This window comes from Sapajus apella, unplaced genomic scaffold (genome assembly GCF_009761245.1).
Source record: "Sapajus apella isolate SASKATOON/1434 unplaced genomic scaffold, GSC_monkey_1.0 scaffold206, whole genome shotgun sequence".
NCBI lineage: Eukaryota > Metazoa > Chordata > Mammalia > Primates > Cebidae > Sapajus > Sapajus apella.
In genome coordinates this window covers 141775-169486 of record NW_022437146.1, presented here as the reverse complement: position 1 = coordinate 169486, position 27712 = coordinate 141775, and the positions used below count along the sequence as shown (strand labels likewise).

At 45.0% G+C, this 27712-nt stretch overlaps 1 protein-coding gene, 1 long non-coding RNA gene and 1 pseudogene across 2 annotated transcripts in view; 1 reads left to right on the top strand and 2 right to left on the bottom strand.

Moving 5' to 3' along the window:
- Window positions 1–12089, bottom strand: part of LOC116544122 — a 17140-nt gene extending 5051 nt beyond the window's left edge. The window contains exons 1-2 of the long non-coding RNA XR_004265823.1: window positions 11634–12089; window positions 11112–11113 (exon numbers count right to left, since the gene is read on the bottom strand). This is a non-coding gene — a long non-coding RNA (uncharacterized LOC116544122). The remainder of the gene's footprint in view (window positions 1–11111; window positions 11114–11633) is intronic.
- MAML1 (mastermind like transcriptional coactivator 1) overlaps window positions 1–27642 on the bottom strand; it is a 44856-nt gene extending 17214 nt beyond the window's left edge. The window contains exon 1 of the mRNA XM_032270213.1: window positions 26659–27642. Coding sequence (XP_032126104.1) covers window positions 26659–26994 — 336 coding nt within the window. The 5' untranslated portion in view covers window positions 26995–27642. The remainder of the gene's footprint in view (window positions 1–26658) is intronic.
- Window positions 23273–23718, top strand: LOC116544119 (annotated as a pseudogene).
- Window positions 27643–27712: the final 70 nt, after the last annotated feature.

The following is a 27712-nucleotide window of genomic DNA, read 5'->3' as shown; positions in this document are numbered from 1 at the left end:
GCGCGGTGGCTCATGCCTGTAATCCCAGCACTTTGGGAGGCCGAGGCGGGTGGATCACGAGGTCAAGAGATCGAGACCATCCTGGTCAACACGGTGAAACCCCGTCTCTACTAAAACTACAAAAAATTAGCTGGGCATGGTGGCGCGTGCCTGTAATCCCAGCTACTCAGGAGGCTGAGGCAGGAGAATTGCCTGAACCCAGGAGGCGGAGGTTGCGGTGAGCCGAGATCGCGCCATTGCACTCCAGCCTGGGTAACAAGAGTGAAACTCCGTCTCAAAAAAAAAAAAAAAAAAAATAAATAAATAAATAATAAAAAAAAGAAAAAAAAAATCACACAACTAAATATAACCTGCTACTAAAATTCCAACTTTTAAAGAGGTTAGATGTCTTACTGGTTTGGAACAGTCACTGATTTAGAATGCAAACAACACAGCATTATGAGAACTAAAGATCACTGTAAGCTTCATTCCTGTCACTGAATCCACTTGTTGATGACATAGAGAACGTAAGTTCCAGAGGAATGCATTTTCCAGAAAACTCTGTAGTTTGTTGCCGAAACATTTTCACATCAACTTTTTTAATTTAAATGTTTTTGAAATAATTATACTTTCACAGGAAATCGCAAAGATAGTAGAGGTCCTGTGCACCCTTCACCCAGTTTCCCCCAATGGTTGTATTTTTCATAATTATAGCACAATATCAAACGCAGGAATTTGTTATCAGTATAATACATGTGTATAGTTCTATGTTGTTTTAGCATATGACCATCACCTTTTTTTTTTTTTTTTTTGAGACGGAGTTTCGCTCTTGTTACCCAGGCTGGAGTGCAATGGCGCGATCTCGGCTCACCGCAACCTCCGCCTCCCGGGTTCAGGCAATTCTCCTGCCTCAGCCTCCTGAGTAGCTGGGACTACAGGCACGTGCCACCATGCCCAGCTAATTTTTTGTAGTTTTAGTAGAGACGGGGTTTCACCATGTTGACCAGGATGGTCTTGATCTCTTGACCTCGTGATCCACCTGCCTCGGCCTCCCAAAGTGCTGGGATTACAGGCTTGAGCCACCACGCCCGGCCAACCATCACCTTTTTTAAAAGAAAGTTTTTATTAGATTTTTAAAAAAGCAAAGCTGCTGGAAGCAGCATACCTATAATCCCAGCACTTTGGGAGGCTGAGGCAGGTGGATCACAAGGTCAGGAGTTCAAGACCATCTTAGCCAATATGGTGAAACCTCATCTCTACTAAAAATACGAAAATTAGCTGGGCGCGGTGGTGGGTGCCTATAATCTCAGCTACTTGGGAGGATGAGGCAGAGAACTGCTTGAACCTGGGAGTTGGAGGCTGCAGCGAGCCGAGATTGTGCCACTGAACTCCAGCCTGGGTGACAGAGCGAGATTCCATGTCCAAAAAAAAAAAAAAAGCAAGGCTGTTTAAGTATTTAACAATACAATCTCTTTCTGCAGGATGATCAAGCAGAAAGTTGGAATTCACTGAGAAACAAAATTGTTAACTAGATTGATTCTCGTGCTTGGCAGGCAGTCAGTATATTCTCTTCACAGAAAAACCCAATTTGGGAAACCAAATGAGGCTCAGAAGGTTGCTTGGTGGACATGAAAACAAAGCAGGCAATTGCCAACTGGCTGTGTGATATTAAGATGTAATTCCTTTAAAATCTGCTTTGTTGATCTATGAAATGAAGATGGTTGGGTTAGATGATCTAGAGTTCCACTGGCTTTTTTTTTTTTTTTTTGAGAAGAGTCTCCCCGTGTTACCCAGGCTAGAGTGCAGTGGCACCATGCTGGCTCACTGTAACCTCTACCTCCCAGGTTCAAGTGATTTTCCTGCCTCAGCCTCCCAAGTAGCTGGGACTACAGGTGTGTGTCACCATGCCTCGCAAATTTTTGTATTTTTACTAGAGATGGGGTTTCACCATGTTAGCCAGGCTGATCTTGAACTCCTGACCTCAAGCAATCTGCCTACCTCGGCCTCCCAAAGTGCTGGGATTACAAGTGTGAGCCACCTCTCCTGGCCCACATTGCTATACTTCTAATACCAATTTTTACCCTGAACAAGGAGATGTTCTCGGAGGTTCATAGATTACTCATTCACTGAGGTCCTCCTATACAACAGACACTGCTCTGTACAGGCTGTGCATAAATCAATAGTAAATAGAGTACAAGTCATTATTCAAAATTCATAGCCAGGCATGGTGGTTCACGCTTATAATCCCAGCACTTTGGGAGGCTGAGGTGGGTGGTTCACTTGAGCCCAAGAGTTCAAGATCAGCCTGGGCAACATGGTGCAACCCACCTCTAGAAAACAATACAAAAATTAGCTGGGCACGGTGGCATGCACCTGTAGTCCCAGCTACTCAGGAAGCTGAGGTAGGAGAATGGCTTCAGCCTAGGAGGCAGAGGCTGCAGTAAGCCAAGATCATGACCCTGCACTCCAGCCTAGGCGACAGAGTGAAACCCTGTCTCAAACAAAACAAAATGAAAGAAAACAAAAACAAAAAGTCCCCCAGACTCACTAGATCTTTACTATATTCTAGGCAGGGACTAGGACCAGGCATAAGAAAATGAAGACAAGCTGATCCACCCCTTTCTCTGGGATGTGATGAAGAAGCTGTAGAGATGGAGTTTATGGGAGGAAGAAGGGAGGGCAGGACAGTGTGGGGATGGCAGGAAGACTTCCCAGAAAAGGGAATACCTGAGTTAGGTAACAGCGAAACAGAAGAGTCCTCCAGAGGGGAGGAAGGCATTCTAGGTTAAGAGGCAAAGGCAAAGCTGCACAAATGAGCACTGTGTGGGAATGGGCAGAGATGGCAAACAGAAAAGCAGTAGTTTCAGTTGCTGACATGTAGAGAAGACAGTGGGGAGTGTGCTGAGATAGAGGCTGGAAATGATCACGATGGCCCCAAAATGTCATTTAAAGAAGATTTCAAAATACACAAACTAGAGTGAATGGTATGATAACCCCCATGCAAACATCACGCAACTAAAACAGTGTCAGGATTTGGCCAATTTGTTTTCATTTCCACCTCCCTCCACCAGACAAATGGATTATTTAAAAAACAAATTAAGAGATCATACCATTTAATCCACAAATACTTTTCAGTATGTATCTCTAAAAAGAACTCTTGGCTGGGCGCAGTGGCTCACGAGGTCAGGAGTTCAAGACCAGCCTGGCCAAGGTGGTGAAACCCCCGACTTTAAATACAAAAAACAGCCAGGTGTGGTAGCGGGCGTCTGTAATCCCAGCTACTTGGGAGGCTGAGGCAGAGAATTGCTTGAACCTGGGAGGCAAAGTTTGCGGTGAGCCAAGATCATGCCACTGCACTCCATCCTGAGCAACAGTGCGAGACTCTGTCTCAAAAATAAATACATAAAATAAAAAGAACTCTTAAGTATATGCGTATATAATAACATCATAATACCGTTATTTATTTATTTTTGAGACGGGGTTTCGCTCTCGTTGCCCAGGCTGGAGTGCAATGGTGTGATCTCGGCTCACCGCAACTTCCGCCACCAAGGTTCAAGTGTTCAAGTGATTCCCCTGCCTCAGCCTCCCAAGTAGCTGGGATTACAGGCATGCGCCACCACGCCCAGCTAATTTTGTATTTTTAGTAGAGATGGGGTTTTTTTCCATGTTGGTCAGGCTGGTCTGGAACTCCTTACCTCTGGTGATCTGCCCACCTTGGCCTCCCGAAGTGCTGGGATTACAGGCGTGAGCCACTGCTCCTGGCCACATGATATCATTATTATACCTAAAACATTAACAGTTATTTTTCATCACTACCTCACACCCATTAGGGTGGCTACAGTAAAACAACAAGAACCTGAAAATAACAAGTACTGGCAAGAATGTAGAGAAACTGAACTTTGGTGTACTATTAGTGGGAATGTAAAATGGGGCAGTTGCTATGGAAAAGTGTGTGGCTGTTCCTCAAAAACTGAAAAACAGAATTATACTATCCAGCAATTCTACCTTTGAGTATCTACTCAAAATAATTGACAGGAGAATGCAAGAGGTATCTGTGACCTTTTGTTTGTAGCAGCACTATTCACAGTAGCCGAAAAGGAGAAGCAATACAAGTGCCCATAAATAGTTGACTGGATTAAAAAATGTGATATAGGCCAGGCGAGGTGGCTCACGCCTGTAATCTCAGCAACCTGGAGGCCAAGGTGGGTGGATCGCCTGAGCTCAGGAGTTCGAGACCAGCCTGGCCAACATGGCAAAACTCTGTCTCTACAAAAAATGCAAAAAATTAGCCAGGTGAGGCAGAGGTTGCAGTGTGCTGAGATGGAGCCACCACACTCCAACCTGGGTGACAGAGTGAGGCCTTGTCCCCCTTCCCCCGCAAAAAGTGATACATACATACAATGGAATAGTATTTAGCCTTCAAAAGGAAGGACAACATTGTGACACATATTTATAACATGGATGAACCTTAAGGACATCTTATCAAGTAAAACAAACTGGTTACAAAAAAGTAAATACTATATTGATTCTGCTTATATGATGTACCTGAAGTAGTCAAATTCATAGAAATAGAAAGTAAAAGGCCAAGTGTGGTGGCTCATGCCTGTAATCCCAGCACTTTGGGAGGCCAACGTGGGCAGATTACCTGAGGTCAAGAACTTGAAATCAGCCTGCGCAACATGGTGAAACCCTGTCTCTACTAAAACAAAAATTAGCTGGGCGTGGTAGCACACGACTGTAATCCCAGCTACTTAGGAGGCTGAGGCAGCAGAATAGCTTGAACCTGCCGGGCGCAGTGGCTCACGCCTGTAATCCCAGCACTTTGGGAGGCCGAGGCGGGTGGATCACGAGGTCAAGAGATCGAGACCATCCTGGTCAACATGGTGAAACCCCGTCTCTACTAAAAATACAAAATATCAGCTGGGCATGGTGGTGCATGCCTGTAATTCCAGCTACTCAGGAGGCTGAGGCAGGAGAATTGCCTGAACCCAGGAGGCGGAGGTTGCGGTGAGCCGAGATCGCGCCATTGCACTCCAGCCTGGGTAACAAGAGCGAAACTCCACCTCAAAAAAAAAAAAAAAAAAAAATAGTTTGATCCTGGGAGGCAGAGGTTGCAGTGAGCCTAGGTCACACTATCGCACTCCAGCCTGGATGACAGAGTGAGACTCTGTTTCAAAAACAAACAAAAAAACCGTGAATGTACTCAATGCCACTGTACCATACACATCTACATATGGTTAAGATGTAAATTTTACATTATATGTATTTACCATAACAAAAAGGTTTTTTCTTTGAGACTAAGTCTTTTCTTTTTCTTTTGTTTTAGAGACTAAGTCTTACTCTGTCGCCCAGGCTGGAGTGCAGTGAGGTGATCCTGGCTTACTGCAACCTCCCTCTCCCAGGTTCAAGTGATTCTGCTGTCTCAGTCTCCTGAGTAGCTGGATTATAGGCACCTGCCATCACGCCCAGCTAATTTTTGTATTTTTAGTAGAGACGGGGTTTCACCACGTTGGCCAGGCTGGTCTTGAACACCTGACCTCAGCATCCCAAAGTGCTGGGATTATAGGCATGAACCACTGTACCCAGCCAATACAAAGTTTTTAAAAATAATCATCTCAAATCCCATGTGTGTTCAAATATTCCTATCTCATCAGTATCTTTTAAAGAGAAACTAACTCCTTTATTATGGAAGATTTCAAACATACATCAAAAGCAGACAGAAAAGTATAATGAGGCTCCACATATCCACTGCCCAGCTGAAACACATGGCCAATCTTGTCTCATTTGTGCCCACCCACTCTCTGTGTTAACCTGGGAATCACATTTCTCCTTAAATACTTCAACTTTTATTTATTTTTTGAGACAATGCCTCACTGTTGCCCAGGTTGGTGTACTGTGGTGCCATCTTGGCCCACTGCAACCTCCACCTCCCAGGCTCAAGGGATCTCATGCCTCAGCCTCCCAAGTAGCTGGGGTTACCGCCGTGAGCCACCACACCAAGCTAATTTTTGTTTTTAGTAGAGACAGCATTTCATCATATTGGCCAGGCTGGTCTCGAACTCCTGACCTAAAGTGATCTGCCCGCCTCCGCCTCCCAAAGTGGTGGGATTACAGGCACGAGCCACCATGCCCAGCTAATACTTCAATATTCATCTCTAAAATATAAAAGCTCTTTGAAAAGTAATAACATCATTACTGGATATTAAAAATATCAAATTGGGTTGGATACGGTGGCTCATGCCTGTAACCCCAGCACTTTGGGAGGCCGAGGTGGGTGGATCACTTGAGGTCAGGAGTTCAAGATCAGCCTGGTCAATATGGTGAAACCCTGTCTCTACTAAAAATACAAATATTAGCCAGGAAGGTGGAGTGCGCATGTAATCCCAGCTACTCGAGAGGCTGAGGCTGCAGTGAGTCAAGATCATGCCACTGCACTCGAGCCTGGGCAACAGAGCAAGACTCTGTCCAAAAACAACAACAACAACAACAAAAAAAACCAACCAACCAAACAAAAACCCTGTTTTTACAGTGGGTTTATTCAAATCAGGATCCAACACAATGCATTTGGTTGACAAACTCTCAAGACTCAATGTGTAACAATTCTCTTCTCCTTTTACAATTATTTGTCTAAGAAGCTTCCTCACTTCTGTAGAATTTCCCACTTCCATAGCTAGCTGTTTGTATCCCCATTTTTTTTTTTTTTGAGACGGAGTTTCCCTCTTGTTTCCCAGAAGGGAGTGCAATAGCGAGATCTCAGCTCACTGCAACCTCCGCCTCCTGGGTTCAAGCGATTCTCTTGCCTCAGCCTCCTGATTAGCTGGGATTACGGGCATGTGCGCCACGCCTGGCTAATTTTGTATAAGTAGAGACAGGGTTTCTCCATGTTGGTCAGGCTGGTCTGGAACTCCCAACCTTAGGTGATCCGCCTGCCCCGGCCTCCCAAAGTGCTGGGATTACAGGCCTGAGTCACCGTGCCTGTATCCCCATTTCTTTACAAGTTCTCCTAATCCTTGTATTTCCTGTGAACTGGTAGTCAGAAGCTTGGTCAGATTCAGATTTGGGGCCAGGCTGGACAGGGATGGGGGCTGGGGGAAGGAGGGTGAGAAGGGCATCCTTATTGGTGTTGTAGTGCTGAATAGCATTTTAATAGGCTTAGCAGATGAGGTCACATTTGTGTATTTACAAGTGCTCTATAATGACTATATGGGGAATGGATCTCAGGAGGAGAGGCCCTATGGCCAGTGACCATGTAGGAAACTGCTGAAATAATCTATGAAAAGGAGATGAGGACCTGATTGTGAGTATGAGAAAGAAATTATTTTAGAGTTAGGGTGGAAGAAAATTCATCATGTACTAGAGACCAACTTATATTAGGAGGGAGAAAGATGTTTCTAATTTGAGTACATGGGTAAGTAGAAAAAAAAGCAAAGCAAAGCAGAGTTTTCCTTGGTATAGAAGGTTGAGTTCAGTTTTAGCCATGAATACCTGACATCCAGGTAACGTCCAAAAGGCAGTGAATTATACTGACTATGAGTTCTGTGAAAAGACAGTCATCAGCATGGCATGTAGCTGAAGCCATGAGCAGATCCAATCAGTCAGGAAGAGTGAGAATCCAGCCAAGAGGCAGATGAAGAGCCCATGCCAAAGACAGAGCACAAAGAAGAGGCAGGCTAAATGCATCAAAGGGTTAACATGTCCACTGGGTCTGGTAGTTAGAGGGTCACGGATGACATTGACTGAGCAGTTTCAGAGCAGTGATGGAGTAAAAACACTTGACTTGAGAACTGGGAGGTGAGTAGTAGAAACGGGATGGACTGTTATTCCCCAAGTTTAGTTTAAAAAGGGAGATAAAGAGATAAACTAGTGGTCGCCTAGGGTTGGAGGGCAGTGGGGGGACTGATAGGTGATGATTTCTTCTGGGGTGATAAAAATGTCCTATAATTGATTGTGCTGACAGTTGCACGCCTCTGTAAATATACTAAAAAAACACTGAAGTGTACACTTTAAATGAAAAATTGTGGCTGGGCGCAGTGGCTCATGCCTGTAATCCCAACACTTTGGGAGGCCAAGATGGGTGGATCACTTGAGGCCAGGAGTTTAAGAACAGCCCGGAGAACATGGCAAAACCCCGTTGCTACCCGCCTCTCCCAAAAAAGCACAAATTGCATAGCAAGTAAATTATATCTCAATAAAGCTGTTATTTAAGTATGGTATGGTCTCACTTATAAGTGGGAGCTACAGCATGAGGATGTAATGACATAAGAATGACATAATGAATTTTGGGGACTGGGGAGTGGGGAGTGAGGGATAAAAGACTACATGTTGGGTACAGTGTACACTGCTGGGGTGACAGGTGCACCAAAATCCCAGAAATCACCACTAAAGAATGTAACCATGTTACCAAACACCACCTATGGCCCAAAAACTATTGAAATAAAAAATGAAATAAATAAATAAAGCTGTTATTTAAGAAAAGTAGAGGAGAGAGACTGGTTGGTAGCCAGAGGGTCAGAGGGTCATTTTGGAGTAACAGGCTTGAGCTAACTTAGAGAATAGCAGATAATTACTTGCTGATTAGACTAGACCTCTCTCAAATTCTCTAGAACTCTGTTATTCTACAAACACAATCAGGCTCTTCTATATGAAAAGCTGTATCATGACAACTCCTGAAAGTATACATACCACAATCTTCCCATTTATGGAAAAATTCTGATTTGGGTGAGGGGCTTTGTGCATGCGAGAGTGGTGTCCTTCCTTTCCACAGCCAGACTCTCTGCCTGGGCTCTCTCTGCCACCCCCCACCAGACTTCTCAAGGACCTCATTCAATCCACACGCTTTTCTGTGTTCCATTCATCTCCCTTTTTCTTGGTTCTTTCTTCCTCTGAGCACTAGCCAGTGCTCACAATACCTCCTTTTTTTTTTGATATAGAGTCTCGCTCTGTCACCAGGCTGAAGTGCAGTGGCATGATCTCCGCTCACTGCAACCTCCGCCTCCCGAGTAGCTGGGACTACACGCGTGCACCACCACGCCCAGCTAATTTTTGTATGTTTAGTAGAGACGGGGTTTCACCATGTTGGCCAAGATGGCCTCAATCTCTTGACCTCGTGATCTGCCCACCTCGGCCTCCCAAAGTGTTGGGATTACAGGAGAGAGCCACTGAAATGAGTGTATCAAAAAAATTTTTGGTACTAAATTTTTGAAATCCAGTGTATATTTTACACTTTTAGCACAAGTCAATTTGAACAAAGTGCATTTCAAGTGCTTAAGAGCCCGACCTGGGTGGTGGCTACCTTCATGGACAGTGTAGCTGTAGAAAGTAGGCAGCCAGGCACAGTGACTGATGCCTGTAATCCCAGCACTTTGGGAGGCTGAGATGGGTAATCACCTGAAGTCAGGCATTTGAGACCAGCCTCACCAATATGATGAAACCCTGTCTCTACTAAAAATAAAAAATTAGCCAGGTGTGTGCCTGTAGTCCCAGCTACTCGGGAAGTTGAGACAGGAGAACTGCTTGAACCTGGGAGGCAGAGGTTGCAGTGAGCTGAGACGGTGCCACTGCACTCCAGCTTGGGCAACAGAGCAAGACTCTGTCTCCAAAAAAAACCAGAAAGTAGCCTGGAACGACATAAGTTTTCAGGATGGCACTGAAGATAATGGACGACCCCGGGACCTGCTGCCTGGGTTCAGCAGCAGGTTCCTTATTGCACACAGGGCTCGATACAGCAGTCACTTTGTGCCTCCATGCTGGCTGCCTCCTTGCTGGAAATCATCATCCTTGTCCACTTTTCTCTTTCGAGCAAACTCCTCCTCATCATCTCAATTTATCCAATAAGAATCTACTAAGAGCCATCAGGCCTATAATCCCAGCACTTTGGGAGGCCCAGGCAAGCAGATCGCTGCATTCAGGAGTTTGAGACCAGCCTGGGCAACATGACAAGACCCCATCTCTACAAAACATACAATTAGCCGGACATGGTGGCTCATGCCCGAAATCCCAGCTACTCAGGAGGCTGAGGCAGAACAGCTTGAGCCCGGGGAGCAGAGGTTGCAGTGAGCCTTGATGGGGTTACTGCACTCCTGCCTGGGAGACAGAGACCCTATCTTTAAAAAAAAAAAAATCTACTGAGAGCTGACTGAGCCAGCCACTTTCTGGGCCATGGGGACATAGCAGAGAAAAGAAAACAAACAAAACCACAGGTTCTTCCGGGAGCTTATATTCTAGCTGAGATGTACTCCCAAGAAAATAAATCACAGAAAGAGGGAGTTGGTGGAACTTATGACTTATTTGGAGTAAGATGCTCAGGAAAGGGCTCACAGAGTTAAGCATGTGAAGTCTGAGCAAGAATCTTCAGGAGATGAGAGCACGTGGCCACATCTACAGAAGACCATTTGGTAATTTTATTTACTATTTCACTATTTAAGCAACTATTATAACTACATGTAAATGAATATAAAAAATGATTAATATTCTAGCGGAGAGCAGGTGCACACTGGCAGTGCAAGGAGGGTGGCCCTGCCTCCGCTGGACGGAGGTTCTAGGAGTGGATCAGTCTCCAGGTCATGGTCTGACTTCTGCTTCTCTGGGAGCTGTCAAGGCCCCTCCTGGGGAAGTTAGGAGCAAGGTCTTGAGGAAGTCTTGGGAAACACAGGGCTCAGCACAGTCAGGTATCTGTCAGGGCCAAGGTGGGACCAAGCGCTGGACCTGCAGTGGAAATACAGTCAAAGGGAGGGGGCTGCCCTGTACATCCTGTTTCTAAGCTTGCCATGGCCCGTCTCCAGCTCTCAGCAGGGGGAAAGCTGCAAACTTCTGTGAGTGATGTGAGTCCACAACAGAGGACAGGGGAGCCCCTTATCAGCACATGGCCAAGCCAAGTACTCCTCTGGGCATTCTGTCCTTGGGCTAAAGATGGCCCGATGGAAGTGGGGTCTTGGTGAAGACAGTGCGCCCCTTGGGTTGCACTGCTCAGTATGGCTCAGTCGCCCTGCACATCTGGTACAAAGCCATCACCCCAGAATAATTTCTCCCCATCCTCCATGGGCCTCTCAGGCTATGTCTTCTGTGTTGGGCTCCTGTTTGCTGTATCTGTGCCTTACTCTTTCTTGATTTAGTCTTTCAATTTGGTGAAGCACATCTGCCAGTAGCTTCTTGAGAAGGAGTATGTGACATTTAAAATTTTTAAACTTTTTTTGGCCAGGCACAGTGGTTCACGCCTGTAATCCCAGCACTTTGGGAAGCCAAGGTGGGCAGATCAGTTGAAGTCAGGAGTTCGAGACCAGACTGGCCAACATGGTAAAACCCTATCTCTATTAAAAATACAAAAATTAGCCAGGGGTGGTGGCAGGCACCTGTAATCCCAGCTACTTGGGAGGCCTAGGTGGGAGAACTGCCCAAATCCAGGAGGGAGAGGTTGCAATGAGCTAAGGTTGCGCCACTGTACTCCAGCCTGGGCGACAGAGCAAAACTCCGTCTCAAAAAATCAATAAAACAAAACAAAAACAAAAACAAAAAACACCTTTTTCTATATTTACTCTTGTTGTATAGTTTGGCTAGGTATAGGAGTCTAGGTTAGTAATCATTTTCCTTCAGAATTTTGAAAGCACTGTTCTAACTCTCTTCTTGTTTCCTATGCCACTGCCATGAAGTCCAAAGACATTCTGATTCTTGATATGTGACCTGGTACCCTTCCATCCAGAAGCTTGTAAATCTTTTCTCTAAACTCAGTGTTCAGAAATTTCATGCCTGGTGCAGGTCTATTTTCTTCCCTAGTGCTAGGCACAAGCATACAGTTTTAATACGGTGGCTCATGTGCTGCAATCATCAACTATTTTACGAGTCACTTCCCACCCTGTTTTCTCTCTTCCTGCAATTCCTATTATTCAGATGTTGGACCACTTAAACTGGTCCTTAAATTTTCTTTTCTATTTTCCATCTATTTTGTCTTTTTTTCTGTACTTTCTGGGAGAATTGTTCACTTTTCCTATGTGTATTTCACACATAAATTTCATAAAGTATTTCCAAGTTTTTTTTTGAGCCAGAGTTTGGCTCTTGTCACCCAGATTGGATTCCAATAGCGCGATCTTGGCTTACTGCAACCTCTGCCTCCTGGGTTCAAGTGATTCTCCTGCCTCAGCCTCCCAAGTAGCTGGGATTACAGGTACGCGCCACCACGCTGGGCTAATTTTGTATTTTTACTAGAGACAGGGTTTTACCATGTTGCTCAGGCTGGTCTGAACTCCTGACCTTAGGTGATCCTCAAGAGAGACTTCTCAAGTAGCTGGGACTATAGACATGCACCACCACGCCTGGCTAGTTTTTGTGTTTTTAATAGAGATGGGGTTTTGCCATGTTGGCCAGGCTGGTCTCGAACTTTTGACCTCAGGTGATCCACCTGCCTTGGCCTCCCAAAGTGAAGGGATTATAGGCATGAGTCTCCACACCCAGCAGATTTTGCTTTTTAAATTTTTAACATTCTTGTTCTATAAATACAATTTATTCTCATGTCTCTCTAACATCCCATTGGCCAAAGCAAATCATAAGCCAAGCTCAAAATCAAGGGATAGGGAAGTATACTCTGCCTACTATGAAGACATGGCAAGGATATGGATATATAAAATGACCTAGGAACTGAGTGTGGTGACTCACACTAGTAATCCCAGCACTCTAGGAGGCTAAAGCGGGAGGACTGCTTGAGGCCAGGAGTTCAAGACCTGGGCAACACGGTGAGACTCGTCTATACAAAAAATAAATTAGCAGGGTATGGTAGCATGTGCTTTTCGTCCCAGTTACTCAGGAGGCTGAGGTGGGAGGATGACCTGAGTCTGGGAGGTCAAGGCTCCAATAAGCTATGATTGCACCACTGCACTCCAGCTTGGGCAAAGAAGCAAGACCCTGTCTCAAAAACAAACAAAAACCCTTCTAATTTGTTTAAAGTTTTGTCCCATATATGAACTCATCCGCAAGAAGCTAAATGGCACAGGGAAAGATAAAGAGCTTTGGTATTGACTTTGGTTTGAATTTTGGTTCTGCCACTTAACTGGCAACCTTGCCAGGTTAATCTATGAGTCTCGGTTTCCTTGTGTGTAAAATTAGGTATAATATCAACCATGTGAGATTGCTGTGAGGATTAAATGACTGATCCTCACCCTTTAGCCTCCCAAGTAGTTGTGACTATAGGCACACACTACCATGCTGGGCTAATTTTTAAAATTTTTGTAGAGATGGGGTCCTGCTATGTTGGTCAGACTGGTCTTGAACTCCTGGGCTCAAGCAACCCTCTCATACTGGCCTCCCAATGTGCTGGGATTACAGGTGTGAGTTAGAGTCTGCTCTTTGTTAAATTTTCTTTTCACTTGCCTAGCTAGGCTACTCACACATCAACACAGATGCAACTGGATTCTAGGATCCCAAGACGGGCACATCACATAAGTAACAGAGGCAGCTAAAATCGGAATCCCAAGATGGTTGCCCCAGGTACACAACAGACCACCTCCAGCCAGCCCAGAGCTTCCTTAATAAAAAAGTCTTGCTAGCATAGCTAATCAGCAATGTTCTGCTTTTCTAGTAAGGAAAGAGATAATTTGTGATCTTCCAGTATTATAAGACTCACCCTATTTTTCCTCCCCGGCCTACATCCCTCAAAGCCTAGAGTGTGCTGGATTGGGTTCCCTGCTTGGAGCAAAATTTTTCCACTTACCTTTTAATCTTTGGCGTCTCAAAATTTCTTCCTTAACACCTTTTAAAGATGAGAAAATTGGAGCAGAGAGAATAAGTAGGCCTAAACTCATACAATTACTTTAGGTCAAAATTGTCACTGCATTCAGGTTTTTGGACTCCTACCCCATAATTAACTTCATCCCTATTGCACACAAATATGGTACTATCTTCTTTCTGCTCATTAGCAGCGCCCTCTTTCCTTGAGACACAAGGCCTACTGTGTTGTTTTGTTTAGATTAACAGGCTTTATTCTTAACTATACTGCAATAAAGAAATATACAGCAATAAAAATATATGCACACAAAAATGGTTCCTTGTTTCATATTTAGGCAGATAATCAGACGCATTTTTTTTGACTTTCAAATGACTCTAGTCTCTCTAATTTTATTGATATGACTTTATTAAACAACTCTCATAATGTTGTTAGAACATTTTTAGGACATGTGGTTTATAAAATCAGTTTCTGTCTAATTTTTCAAAAACTGTGGTCTGAAGCACAGAACACAAAATTTACCATCTTTTTTAAAGTATACAATAGTCGACTGGGTACAGTGGCTCGTGCTTGTAATCCCAGCACTTTGAGAGACTGAGGTAGGCAGATCACTTGAGGCCAGGAGCTTGAGACCTACCTGGCCAACAAGGCAAAACCCTGTCTCCACTTAAAAATATAAAAATTACCCAGGTATGGTGGTGGGCACCTGTAGTCCCAGCTTCTCAGAAGGCTGAGGCACAAGAATCACTTGAGCCTGAAGGCAGAGGCTGCAGTGAGCCAAGATGGTGCCATTGTACTCCAGTCTGGGCGACAGGGTGAGACTCCGTCTCAAAAAACTAAAAAAATAAAATAAATGAAAAAAAACAAAAAAACAAAGTATACGATGGTGTTAACTAAATGCACACTGTTGCGTAACTAGAACTTACTCATCTAATTATATCCATGAACAACTCCCCTCTCTCTTTCCCCAGCCCATGACAACTACCGTTCTATTTTCTGTTTCTATGAGTTTGATTATTTTAGACATCTCAAATAAGTAGAGCAATACAATATTTATCCTTCTGTGACTGTTTTGTTTTTTTTTTTTTTTTTTTGGAGACAGTTTTGCTCTTGTTACCCAGGCTGGAGTGCAATGGCGTGATCTCGGCTTACCACAACCTCCGCCTCCTGGGTTCAAGCAATTCTCCTGCCTGAACCTCCCAAGTAGCTGGGACTACAGGCACGCACCACCATGCCCCGCTAATTTTTGTATTTTTAGTAGAGACAGGGTTTCACCATGTTGACCAGGATGGTCTCGATCTCTTGACCTCGTGATCCACCCACCTTGGCCTCCCAAAGTGGTGGGATTATAGGCATGAGCCACTGTGCCTGGCCTGTGACTGTCTTATTTCACTTAGCATAATGTCCTCAAAGATCATGTTGTAGCATATGACAATATTTCCTTCCTTTTTAAGGCTGAATAATATTGTATTGTATGGATATGCCACATTTTCTTTATCCATTCATCTGTAATGGACATTTAGGTTGCTCCGTCCTAGTGTGATCAATGATGCCCTAAACAAGGGTATGCAAATCAGGGCCCACTGCCTTACCTCTACCAACTCCACTTCCGAACTGGTCCTAGCCCAAAGCCATACAGCTTCTGACTCTCACTTCAGAGTTCCTTCTATAATACCATTAACACACGTTCAACAGATGCTTGATGACTGCCAAACACAGCAGGTATAATGCCAGACTCTTGGTCTTGCTCTTAAGTTGCTCATAGTCTAACAGAGAACAGCAAAAACACACTAATTAAAAGTGTGAAAGCCAGTTGCATTGGCACACGTCTGTAGACCCAGCTCCTAGGGAGATAAGCCCAGGAGTTCAAGGCTGTAGTGCACCATGACAGCACCCATAGATAGCCACTGCACTCCAGCCTGGGATACAGAGCAAGACTTCATCTTTACAAAAAATAAAAAATAAATTCAGCCTGAGACTCTGTCTCCGGGGTGAGGGTGGGGATAGGAAACAACAAAGAAAGAAACAAGGTACCTCTAAATGAAAGAATAACAGGCATAATCGATAACTAATTTATAAGACTTGCAAAAGACTTTTTGTTAGTATTTCTTACTGAATGTGAAGACTAATGACTAGATAAATCCTTTTGCAAGTCGAATGGTTTCTAATTCTTAGTTTTCAATGAAATTGAAAGACTACCTAACCAAGTTGTCAAGTGATAAGTAAATTAATTTTTGATGATAAATGTGATTTTTTTTGGCACACAACTCCCGTTTCAAAATATTGAATAACATTGCTGACCAGGCACAATGACTCACACCTGTAATCCCAGCACTCTGGGAGGCTAAGGTGGGCGGATCACCTAAGGTCAGGAGTTCGAGACCAGCCTGACCAACATGGTCAGGTCTCTAATAAAAACACAAAATTAGCAGGGTGTGGTGGTGCATGCCTGTAAACCCAGCTACTACAGAGGCTGAGGCAGGAGAATCGCTTGAACCTGAGAGGCGGAGGTTGCAGTGAGCTGAGATCGCTCCAATGCACTCTAGTCTGAGCAATAAGAATGAAACTCCATCGCAAAAAAAAGGAAAGAGAATAAGAAAGCAAGAAAGAGGAAGAAGGAAAGAAAGAGAAAAACTCTGCTATAACTAAACTTATTTCCCTTCCCCTGCTTTCTTTTGAGATGGAGTTTTCCTCTGTTGCCCAGGCTGGAGTGCAATGGCACTATCTCGACACACTTCAACCTCTGCCTCCTGGGTTCAAGTGATTCGGTCTCCTGAGTAGCTGGGATTACAGTCACACACCACCATGCCCGGCTAATAATTTGTATTTTTAGTAGAGACGGGGTTTCACCAGGTTGGCCAGGCTGGTCTCAAACTCCCGACCTGAAGTAATCCACCTACCTCAGCCTCTCAAAGTGCTGGCATTACAGGTGTGAGCCACCGCGCCCAGCCATTATTCCTTTCCTTTATAGTTTATTTATGTCAGCAAGAATTTCTGGGGCTTAAATTTACAAAAACAAAAAACAAGAACTGAATTCCTACTTTGGCAACAAGTGATATTCCTCCATGGTGACATGAATAAATCAAGGAGAGGGAGGGAGCCCGGTCTATCTCATTAAGAAAGGCATTTCTTAAAAACTTGAACTTTTTGCTTAATAATTACTTATAAAAATTTATAATACATGTGTTTTTTTTTTAACTAAATTACTCTAAATTACTACAATTCAACTTATTGAAAGAAGAAATAGATGTAACTCAATCTTATAAATGCTACATATATTATTTTGTATGAATCAACTTTAAAAAGAGCAGAAGCAGCTGGGCATGGTGGATTACCTCAGGTCAGGAGTTCAAGACCAGCCTGGCCAACATGGTGAAACTCTGACTCTACTAAAAATACAAAAATTAGCTGGGTGTGGTGGTGTGTGCTTGTAATTCCAACTACTCCGGAGGCTGAAGCAGGATAATTGCTTAAACCCATGGGGCGGAGGTTGTAGTGAGCTGAGATCATGGCACTGAACTCCATCCAGACTGGGCTAGCAAGACTCCATCTCAAAAAGAAAAAAATATTTTAATTTTTATTCCTAGTTTTGTTGCAGAAAATGTGCTAGAATGATCAATAGAAAGACTTCCACACATGAATTATGTTAAAATAAAACATATTATGGGGGCTAAGTGTAAAAAGAATGCAAGTTCTAGGAGAAAAAGGAACTTAAAATTTCTGCTAAAGCATTCTTTAAACAGTTGATGAAAGATAGCATATGGCTAAAATAGATTCCACTGGCTACATTTTAAAAACTGCTGTGATTTTATTTTTAAATGTTAATATTTATAATTCTCTGGAAGTTATATCCCTTTAATTATAAGCACTTTTTGCTCCTTCCTCCTTTTAAAATAGTTGATTCAAATTAAATATATGTAGCATTTATAAGGCTGTGTTACCTAAATGTATTATTTCATGTATTTCATTTAATAAACTGAATTATGGTAACTTAGTTTACAATTGATTAACCAAAAAAATGCATTATAGTTTTTTATAAGCTTAAAACCTTAAGATGAAAAGTGCTAGGTGTCAACTTAAAAATGTGTGAGGGGGGCCGGGCGCGGTGGCTCAAGCCTGTAATCCCAGCACTTTGGGAGGCCGAGGCGGGTGGATCATGAGGTCAAGAGATCGAGACCATCCTGGTCAACACGGTGAAACCCCGTCTCTACTAAAAATACAAAACATTAGCATGCCTGTAATCCCAGCTACTCAGGAGGCTGAGGCAGGAGAATTGCCTGAACCCAGGAGGCAGAGGTTGCGGTGAGCCGAGATCGGGCCATTGCACTCCAGCCTGGGTAAGGAGAGCGAAACTCCGTCCAAAAAAAAAAAAAAAAAAATGTGTGAGGGGGGCTGGGGGCAGTGGCTCACGCCTGTAATCCCAGAACTTTGGGAGGCCAGGGCAGGCGGATCACCTGAGGTCAGGATTTCGAGACTAGCCTCACAAACATGGTGAAACCCCGCCTCTACTAAAAGTACAAAAATTAGTCAGGCATTGTGGTGGACAGGCGCCTGTAATCCCAGCTACTCAAGAGGCTGAGGCAGGAGAATCGCTTGAACCCGGGAGGCGGAAGTTACAGTAAGCCGAGATAGTACTACTGAACTCCAGCATGGGTGACACAGTAAGACTCTGTCTTCAAAAAAAAAAAAAAAAGTGGCCGGGCGCGGTGGCTCAAGCCTGTAATCCCAGCACTGTGGGAGGCCGAGGCGGGTGGATCACGAGGTCAAGAGATCGAGACCATCCTGGTCAACATGGTGAAACCCCGTCTCTACTAAAAAATACAAAAAAATTAGCTGGGCATGGTGGCGCGCGTGCCTGTAATCCCAGCGAGTCAGGAGGCTGGGGCAGGAGAATTGCCTGAACCCGGGAGGCGGAGGTTGCGGTGAGCCGAGATCGCGCCATTGCACTCAAGCCTGGGTAACAAGAGCGAAACTCCGTCTCAAAAAAAAGAAAAAAAAAAAAAAAAAAAAAAAGTGTTAGGGTGTTAACAGTATTTCAAAATTATTTTGTCCAAACACTCAGTCTCAAATATAAGGCTTTTTCTGACCTGACTTACCTTCCAGCCTCTAGATTTTAAGCCCCAAATTCAAAGAACTATGTACTATCACAATTTAGTGCTTTTGCTTAGTGTCCTAAAGGAATCAAATCCTATTAAATGCCCCTTGATAAGAGCTCAAGTCTTCATGCATAGCCACATATTAAAGATTTGAAATGTTCTTTCTGAGACAGAGTCGTGCTCTGTCACCCAGCCTGGAGTACAGCGGCACAATTTCGGGTCACTGCAACCTCCGCCTCCTGGGTTCAAGTGATTCTCTTGCTTCAGCCTCTCAAGCAGTTCGGATTAGAGGCATGTGCCATCATACCCAGCTAATTTTTGTTGTTGTTGCTGTTGTTTTTTTTGTATTTTTCAAGCAGCGACAGATTTCACCATGTTAGCCAGGCTGGTCTCGAACTCCTGACCTCAAATGATCTGTCTGCCACAGCCTCCCAAAATGCTGCGATTACAGGTGTAAGCCACTGAGCATGGTGGGGAAAATATTCTTTTTTTTTCAGATGGAGTCTCACTCTGTCACAACCTCCATCTCCTGGGTTCAAGCGATTCTTCTGCCTCAGCCTCCTGAGTAACTGGGATTATAGGCGTATGCCACTACTCCCGGCTAATTTTTGTATCTTTAGTAGAGACAAGGTTTCACCATTTTGGACAGGCTGGTCTCAAACTCCTGACCTCAAGTGATCCGCCTGCCTCAGCTTCCCACAGTGTTGGGATTACAGGTGTGAGCCACCACACCCAGGCAAGAGTCAATTCTTTAAAGCCTTCCAAACTTGACCAAAAAGGCATCCTCCTTCTTCAGTATTCTCCCAGGCTTTAGCCCTTAACTTGGTTTTGCAATGACCTATGTATCATTTGCTCTCATTTAGGCTCCGTGATATAGGTTCAGCATCTACCATGATTCCTGGCTCCACTGGGAGTTTAATGGTGGTAGAAAGAACCACCAAGTGAATGCTGGGAATTGAGGAATAGAAGTGGAAAATTCCCTGGTTTTTACTTTGGATGAGTGGGTTAGGGAAAATATTTAGAAGGAACACACGATTTGGTAGGAAAAAGGGAAAGTCCATTTTGGATATGTGGGAAATATATCCTGGAAAGATGAAAATGTCCAGTAGACAGCTGGAAATCTGGATTTGAAATCTGGAAGACAGATCTGGACTGGGGATTTGGAGAATCTTATTACAGATGATAAATGAAAATATCAAAGTATCAATAATCCAGGGAAAAAAGTGAAAGTGGTCAGGAATATAGTTGCCCAGGAAACACTAATATTTTTAAAGTGCAAAGAAAGTTTCTCAAGCCAAAAAACTAGGACTTTTCCTTAAATACTCCCCTCTCTCTTGCCCCTAAAACAAAGCCATCTAGTCCAGCAACCCAGTCCTGTCACCTGTGCCCTCAGGAACTGTCCAAAACCCATCTCCTCTTTTCCAGCTCCACTGCTACCTCCAAGCCCCACCCCTGGCATCTACAGAGCTACAAAAACTTTAAATGCATCCACTCTTGTCGATACTAACCTCAGGAATCCTCCACCTAGCACCAGAACAATCTTTAAAAACCTAAGTTGGATCATATCATGTTTCTGCTCCCTACCCTGCTACTGCTTCCCACTGCACTTGATCTGGTCCTGCGTGCATGCTGCTCCAGACACACTGGCCTGCTTTGTGTTCTTCGTGCCAGCTCAGAAGGTTCCTGCCTCAGACACGAGTAGTTCTAACTGGAATGTTCTTTTCCAAGAGTTTCAGCTGACTGACAGCCTCCCAATCATAAAGCCCAAATCAAGACATCTTAAGCTACTACTGTCATTTAGTATTATTACTCTTTTAAAATTTTTGTTTGGCTCTTATAACAAAATTAACTTAAAATTCTTGATCTCTTCTTTCTCCACAAGAGCAGAATTTTAATTTGTCCTATTCATTGCTGTATATAGTAGTTCCCTTGGTATCCACGGGGAATTAGTTCCAAGACCCTCGCCCAGCCCCACCAGGATATGAAAATCCAAGGATGCTCAAGTCCCTTATATAAAATGGCCTAATATTTGCGAATAACATACACATCCTCCTGTATACTTTAAACCTCCTCTAGATTACTTACAATACTTCGCATAATAGAAATGCTATATAAATGTCATTTTTTTTTAGTTTATTTATTTATTATTTATTTACTTTGAGATGGAGTCTTGCTCTGTTACCCACGCTGGAGTGCAGTGGTGCGATCCTGTCTCACTGCAACTTCAGCCTCCCTGATCTAAGCACTCCTCCTGCCTCAGCCTCCTGAGTAGCTGGGACCATAGGTGCACACCACCACGCATGGCTAACTTTTGTATTTTTAGTAGAGACAGGGTTTCACCATGTTGGTTAGGCTAGTGGCAAACTCCTGACCTTGTGATCTTCCCACCTCAGCCTCCCAAAGTGATGGAATTACAGGGGTAAGCCACCGCACCCAGCTATTTATTTTCGAGGTAGGATCTTGATGTCACTCGGGCTAAAATGTGGTGGTATAATCATAGCTTGCTGCAGCCTTGACCTCCCAGTCCCAGGCGATCCTCCTACCACAGTCTCCTGAGTAACTGAGAATGCAGGTGCATGTTACTTCGCCTTTACAGAGATGACATCTCACTCTGCTGCTCAGGCTGGTCTTGAACTCCTGGGCTCAAGAAATCCATCAGCTTTGGCCTCCCCAAGTGCTGGGATTACAGGTGTGAGCCACCATACCCAACTACATTTTAATTTTATCTATTCTATTCTGTTTTAGAGATGGTGTCTTGTTATATTGCTCAGGCTGGCCTAAAACTACTGGGCTCAAGCAAGCTATTATCTCACCGCAGCCTCCCAAACTTCTGAGATTACAGGCATGAGCCACCACGACCAGCTGCATTTTAAAATTTGTGTTAATTGTTGTAGAGTTCTTTTTTACTGTTTTTTTTTCTAAAAAATATTTTATATCTACAATTTGTTGAATCCGCACATGTAGAACCTGCAGATACAGAGGGCTGATTGTACTCTGCCTACAGCAGGCATTCAAATATTTGCTGCATGAATTAATAAGAAAAAATAGAAAGGAGACTGAGAAAAAAAAGTCAGAAAGCTAAAAAGAAAATCAGAAGGGAGGAGAAGCTAAGAAAAGGAAGAAATCACGAGGAATAATGTCTAACATGCCAATGAGGCTGGGTATGTCAGCTCATGCCTGTAATTCAAGCACTTTGGGAGGCAGAGGTGGTCAGATCACTTGAACTCAGGAGTTCGAGACTAGCCTGGGCAACATGGTAAAACCTCATCTCTACTAAAAAAAAAAAAAAAATTACCCAGGGTGTGGTGGTGCAAACCTGTAGTCCCAGCTGCTCAGGAGGCTGTGGTGGGAGGATCACTTGAGCCTGGAGGTCGAGGCTATAGAGAGCCATAACAGTGCCACTGCACTCTAGCCTAGGTAACAGAATGAGACCCCGTCTCCAAAAAAAAAAAAAAAAAAGCCAATGAATTTGGCAAGTCCATCCTTGGTGTCCTTTATTGTATTACCATAGGCTCAAAGAGTATATGTTCAAGTAGAAAGGGCAAAGGGAAGGAAGAATATGGAATACTATTTTGAGAGTGAGAAAACACAGGACTTGTCAGTATGGAGAATATTTGTTCATAATATCAAGCTGAAGGGAAAGACTCAGTTGGGAAGGTAGATACTGAAGACAAAAAAGAGGGAGCTAGACAAGGTCTCTGGCATTACCGGAAGAAATGAGATCCTAAATCCTAAAAAAGATCCTAAAGATCATCTTTAAAAAAAAAAAAAACTACTCCACATGATTATAGTACAGTATCTGTTTTATATTCAGAAATATCTACTTCCTGTAAATAATTTGTTATTTCGTAATTCTTACATGAGTTTGGTCTACAAAATTAACAGCTTTCTTAACTTTTTTTTTTTTTGAGATGTAGTCTCGATCTGTCGCCCAGGCTGGGGGGACAATGGCATGATTTCGGCTCGCTGCAACCTCCACTACCTACTTGGCTGAGGCGATTCTCCTGCCTCAGCCTCCCGTGTAGCTGGGACTACACGCGCCTGCCACCACGCACGGCTAATTTTTGTATTTTTAGCAGAGACGGGGTTTCACCATGTTGGTCAGGCTGGTCAACTCCTGACCTGTGATCCGCCTGTTTCAGCCACCCAAAGTGCTGGGATTACAGGTGTGAGCCACCGCGACTGGGTTTCTTAACTCTTAAAAGGTACACATGGGGTGTTTGGGAACAGAGAGCTTTGAGGTGTGCACCATACTCTCAGGTGTTTCAGAGAATAAACGTTTGAGAGACACAGAAAGAGGCAGACAGTGGGAGAGAGAAAATGTGCAAATGATAAGGCAAATGGGGCACAATAGTGACAACAGGTAAATCCAGGTAGTGGGTATCCAGATGTTCTTTGTACCAAACTTAAGAGCTTTTCTCTAAGTTTGAAATTACTTACAAATAAAAGGTTAAAAAAGTGAGAGAGCTTTTTCCGAGGATCCGGCAAGATGGCAGAGGTAGAGCAGAAGAAGTGGACCTTCCGCAAGTTCACCTAACGCAACGTGGACCTGGACCAGCTGCTGGACACGTCCTATGAGCAGCTGATGCAACTGTACAGTGAGCGCCAGCGTGGCGGCTGAACCAAGGCCTGCGGCGGAAGCAGCACTCGTTGCTGAAGCGCCTGCGCAAGGCCAAGAAGCGGGCACCGCCCATGGAGAAGCCGGAAGTGGTGAACGCCCTTGCGGGACATGATCGTCCTGCCCAAGATGGTGGGCAGCATAGTAGGCATCTACAACGGCAAGACCTTCAACCAGGTGGAGATAAAGTCAGAGAATATGGGCCACTACCTGGGCGAGTTCTCCATCATCTACAGGCCCGTGAAGCACTGCCGGCCAGGCATCGGCGCCACTCACTCCGGCCGCTTAATCCCCCTGAAGTAGACGCTCCGCTGATAAAGGCACACAGATCTCCCTCCACTCCCCACCCCCCCCAAAAAAGAGAGAGAGAGACACACACACACACACACACACAGAGAGAAACTTCACACACCTAAAACAAAGTAGAAAAAGCAACTTCCAGCCAGACAAGGTGACTCACATCTGTAGTCCCAAACACTCAGGAGGCTGAGGTGGAAGGACCCCCGGAGCCCAGGAGTTCAAGGATTAAGTGTCCTACGATCGCACCACTGCACTACAACCGGAGGGTGATAGAACCAGACCCTGTTTCAATGAGAAAGGAAAAGAAATGAAAACCTAATAGGCTCATTCCTTGAAAACTAGAATAGAGAAAAAGCCTGAGACAGTGTTTCTGATTCACCTCTGACAGACTAAGCAGATAGTGGCTAAGACTTTGCTGTGGTGGGATATCCTAAGAAAACAATAACCTGAAGAGAAATAAACTCTAGCAGTAAATCTGATCCCTTCTCAGTCATACAAATGGGTTGCTGGTGAAATAACTTTGAAATGAGTGCCAAGCAGTATACAGTTCACTTGGTAAAAAATAAGAGTAATATTCCTTATGTAAGAAATATTAATGAGATCAAATACATGGAGTTGTCAAAAATAACAATGACTAAGAGGTAACTTCTTTCCATCTCTTTGTGCAAAGCTGTTTTCTCCAAGCCAAAATCCTACATACTCAAGGACTCTCCCCACTCTGAATTGAAGGAGCCACTGTTTTCTTAATGATACTTATCTTCTGTTCCTATGACCCCAATCCAAGGCCAAAGAACTCAGCTAGAAACACTTGGAGTCCAAGTGGAATGCATCCCTCTTGCTAGCAGAGACACAGAAGAGCACATCCACTACAGAGTTTAAACTCAAGAAATCCATGGGGTCAAGGTTTAATGTGATAAAAAGACATCAACTCAACATGGCACATCTAATTAGGTTCTGACACCAAAAGGAATGACTGATAAGTTAGATTCAAGTTCTAAAATACTGAGATTTAATTTCTCTTCAAAGAGCATGTCCAGTTTCCTTCACTGATTCAAGACTAAAAAAATCATATAGGGTCTAAACTCTTGGAATAACTTTAAACAAAAATTGAATTACTACTAATATGCCTTTTTTCTTTTTTTGGGGGGGGAGACAGTCTCCCTCCCTTGCCTAGGCTGGAGTGCAGTGGTGTGACGTCGGCTCACTGTAACCTTCATCTCCCAGGTTCAAGCGACTCTCCTGCCTCAGCCTTCCGTGTAGCTGGGACCACAGGCGCACACCACATGCCCAGCTAATTTTTGTATTTTTAGTAGAGACAGGGTTTCACCATGTTGGCCAGGCTGGTCTCCAACTCCTGACCTTAGGTTATCTGCCGGCCTCTACCTCCCAAAGTGCTGGGATTACAGGTGTGAGCCACTGTGCCCGGCCCCCACTAATATACTTTTTAGGGAGTGTTAAAGGCAACCATTTGTGTATAAAACTGATTTTTATGAGCTTTCATTATTTACTTCATATGTAATGACCACCAACTATTCCCAAGTACTTCCAGCTGGGCGCAGAGGGACTTTAGAGACCCCCGTCTTTAACAGAAAAAAATTTTTTTTTTAAAATTTAGCCAGTTGTGGTGTGCAACTGTGGGCCCAGCTACTCAGGAGGCTGAGGCAGGAGAATCGAAGAGTCTAGAGCCCAGGAGGTTGAGGCTGCAGTGAGACATGACTGTGTCTCTGCACGCCAGCCTGGGCAATGTGGAAGGTGAGGGGGGAGAACACTGGGAGATAGTAAGCTCAACATACCCCTAATTTACAAATGAGAAAAGTGAAGATCAGAAGGCTTGACCAGTTGATACAATTAGCAATGAAATCTGAGTGCTTTTTTTTTCTTCTGGCCCAGGAATCCAGGCTAGTGTGGGAGATAAGGAGAAAAATAATTCAACCAGAGCAGACGATCTGTGAGGGACATTAAAAGATAGGTTAGGTCAGACTGGTCCCAAGAGCCAAACCAAAGACTCTGAATGCATCCCTTCAAGCAACAGAAGGATTTCCAGCATTTCCAGAGGAAGGGAGAAAGAAACTAAATGTCTAAAGACGGGTTAGTTAGGGAGGAGCACTGCAATAGTCCAGGTGAGAGACAATAAAGGTATACATTTTTACATACACGTAACAAATTAGATTTTAACATTTGTTTTAACCTAAAATCCCCAAGAAAACCACTGAAACATTTTGTCTCTCTTTTGTAAATCTGTTTCAGGGAGAAAAACCTCTAACCAACAAATTTCAGGAAAATTTACTGAGAGCCCAAAGGGCATAATTTACCAACAATCTAACATCATCAGAGATTTTAAACAGGCCTCATAAATTAAAACTAAAATTGTCAACAATATTGCAGGAATCTCAAGTTCAGAAATTTCAAGCTACCTAAACAAGGAATACTTATTTGCAACTAATAACATTTTACTAAGTTTTCCAAAGATTTCTTGATTTTCCAAAGGAGTCTGAGTTGGTCAAATGAAGGCCGACTTATTTCCATATGAAAGCTCTGACCCTGCTTACAGCACAGGATCTAGTGAAGAACAAGGAGCCAATAAATTGCAGAATAAATGAGGCCAGGCCTACAGTGCAGGAACTCCTCCATCACAGGCAACTCTAATGCTAGTCTATTTCGAATAAAGATCTCAATATCAAGGAATCAAGTCTGGGAGAAAAACCCTCCGGGTAGCCTTCGCCAGCCTTCCCAGGTCAGGCCTCCTACAAGGCCCTCACGGTGCTGTTTTCCCAAAGTAACGCCACCGTGCCACTTCCCGAAGATGACAACCTCTCAGCTCCCTGCCATGTTACCCTCCCTCCAGTCAGATCCAGGAGTCGCGGGGAAGTCTAGCAGCGGCCCGATCCGCGTCAGACGAAGCGTTTTTGGGAGCGGGGACTGCCGCCACGACAAGCGCCTTCCCGCGCCCTACTCACCGCGGCCGGGCGGCCGTGCTCGGGGCCGTCGGCGGCGTCAAGGCGCTGAGCCGCGGCGGCGGGCGCCGGGGCAGGGGCGGCGGGCGGCGGGGCGGGGGCGGCGGGCTGCTGCCGGTGCTTGCCGGCGCGCTTGGCCTTGGCCTGGATGCAGCGCTGGTGCAGGGCGAAGGTGTGCTGGCGCTCCAGCTCCAGGCGCTCGGGAGACACGGCTTCGTAGCGGGCCTCGCAGGTGCTGTGGTGGCGCCGGCACAGCTCGATGCGCCGGCGGAGGCGCTCCATGACCGCGCTGTGCCGCGGCAGCGCGAACTCCGCCATGGGGCAGGTGGGCAGCACCATGGGCCGCGGGCTGCACGGGCCGGGCCCGGGGCAGCAGGCTGGCACTGCGGGCTTCGCTCCCCGCGGTTACCCCTGTCCGCCTCACGGCCGCGCCATGTCCCCGAGGGCAGTGGAGCTAGATAGCGCGCGGCGGCGGATTTTCCTCCTGCCCCGCTCGGCCCGACCCCCAGGCGGGGCTTGCTGCCCACTTCAAGCCGCGGCCTGTCCCCACCGCCCCAGCCCCATTGTTTTCCGTGCCGCCGCCGCCACCGCCATCTTAAAATTGTTTTCTGGGCCCTCGGAAGAAGGCGGGGCCTCAGTAAGAGACCTTGTGCGCCATAGCTGATGAGCAGGGGCTCCGACCAACCAGAGAAGGAAGAACCGGCCGCCCGAGGGCGTGGGGACGAGCACGCAAGAGGCGCGCTCGGGCTCCAGAGCGGTATTTAAAAGGAACTCTCAAGCGAAGGGCGGAGGGAAGCCTCTAGGCGGGCCTCAGTCCTGGGGACGGAGCTAAGCATGACTGACAGGATCCCGTCCAAGATGCGGCTATTGGTTTCCTGCACTTTGCCGGTTGAAGTCCCCTTCCGGCTTCCCAGAGGAAAGAGGAATCGGGCAGACGGGGTGCGGCGCAGCTGGCCAGTCCCCGTCGCCCGCTTGGTAGTATACAGATCATTAAAAAAAATTGAGGGGTGGGGGGGGCACAAAAAAAATTTGGCTTTGATAAACTCGAAGAAGCTAT